Source organism: Aphanomyces astaci (assembly GCF_000520075.1).
Source record: "Aphanomyces astaci strain APO3 unplaced genomic scaffold supercont1.36, whole genome shotgun sequence".
NCBI classification, from domain to species: Eukaryota; Oomycota; class Saprolegniomycetes; order Saprolegniales; family Verrucalvaceae; genus Aphanomyces; species Aphanomyces astaci.
The window spans coordinates 486,890-488,539 of NW_009798299.1; the positions used below are offsets into that span (position 1 = coordinate 486,890).

Here is a 1,650-nt window from a genome sequence, read left to right on the forward strand (position 1 = left end):
TTCATGGTAGCAGATATCCTCACGAAAGCGATCCCGCGAGAGCAATTCGAGATCCTGCGTTCAAAAATGGGAATCGCAGATGGACCCACGAATTGAGTGGGAGTATGAGAAATACAAAGTAGTGTAATTAATGTGATACATAATTACATATTGTGTTGATGTTATTTTTTTAGGAACTGACAAGTGTATTACACTTTACCCATAGTGTATTACACTTTGTCCCAATCCTATTGTAACATCAACTTCGTTATTCGGATATATCAGAATAATCCCCCCAAGCGACCAAGAATCAAGCGACTCTGAGGTCGATTTCGTCAATCCAACGGGTTTTGAAGCCATCTCGGGTGGCCACCACCAAGTGTTTTCGGTCGATCTGATCAACGACAAGCCGCAGTCTTTTGCCGACATCGAAGCAAGTCCCAACAAGCAAGCGTGGCTCGACGCGACCCAAGAAGAATACTATGCGATAGTCTACAACGGCATTTGGGTGCTCACCGATTTGCCCCGAGGTCGCAAGGCTTTGGCTTGCAAGTGGCTGTGGCGCAACAAGTTCGATGCCGTGGGTCGTTAGAGAGTTGGAGAGGAAACTCTTGATGGGTTGAAGGTAAATTCAATTGTAAGTTAAAAAATCAAACGGAAGGTTGTGCCTACTCGTAAGGGTCATTGCTGTGCCTACTCGTAAGGGTTACCTACTAATTTTGTAGGCATTGTAACTGCACGCGGATAGGCGTCGAGCCCAACCGCCAGCCTGGTGATGATTGTCCGATACCCTCAAGATTATCCGGAATATGTCACCTAGCCGGGATCAATCCCTGTACCTACCGCATGCTAAGCGGGAACTCTACCACTGAGCTATATTTCCATATACATTGATTGTACAACGCCTAAGGTGATAGGGATTGACGATTGCAATACGCTCGTCAAGTTCCCACTCAACTAACTACTAATCCATTCATTCAATACACTAGCCAACCAGTCTTATCTGTGTACTTCTCATACTCCCACTCATTTCGTGGTCCATCTGCAGTCGCCCAGTCGGACCGCAGGATTGTCTTGGCTTGCCTGCTTAGCTGCCGTGTACTTCTCGTACACTCACGCTGTGCGTGGTTCCATCTTCAATCCCCAACTTGGATCGCAGGGTCTCGAATTGCTCCCGCGGAATTGCCTTGGTGAGGATGTCAGCGATCATCATCTTGGTTGGACAGTTCTGGAGTCGGACGAGTTCATTGTGCACGTGGTCCCGCACAAAATGGTACTTGGTGCTGATATGCTTCGTTCGCTCATGTTGGCCTGGGTTCTTCGCGATCGCAATTGCGCTTTGGTTGTCGCAGTGTACGACAATTCTTCCTTGGGGAAATCCCAGTTCTTCGAGTAGCTCGGAGTACCAAATCAACTCCTTGATCACGTCGGATAGTGCAATGTACTCGGCTTCGGCCGTCGACATCGCCACGATGGATTGCTTCCTTGATCTTGCCGAGATACAGCAGCCGGCAAACATCACCGCAAACTGCTGATGGACTTGCGGTCTTCTCCGTTGGCAATGTCGGCGTCGCAGAATGCTTCCACTTGAAACGCTCCCACTTGATCGGTGCAGTCGATCTTGAGACTTGCCGCCTTGGTGCCCTTGAGGTATCGCACCGCCCGCTTGGC

General features: G+C 49.1%; 1 protein-coding gene across 1 annotated transcript; it reads left to right on the forward strand.

Moving 5' to 3' along the window:
* Positions 1-3: 3 nt before the first annotated feature.
* Positions 4-571, forward strand: H257_11904 (hypothetical protein; the record flags this gene model as incomplete). The annotated part of the gene is made up of 2 exons (XM_009838982.1): positions 4-58; positions 336-571. The coding sequence occupies 2 exons, from the start codon at positions 4-6 to the stop codon at positions 569-571; spliced, it is 291 nt and encodes a 96-aa protein (XP_009837284.1).
* Positions 572-1,650: the final 1,079 nt, after the last annotated feature.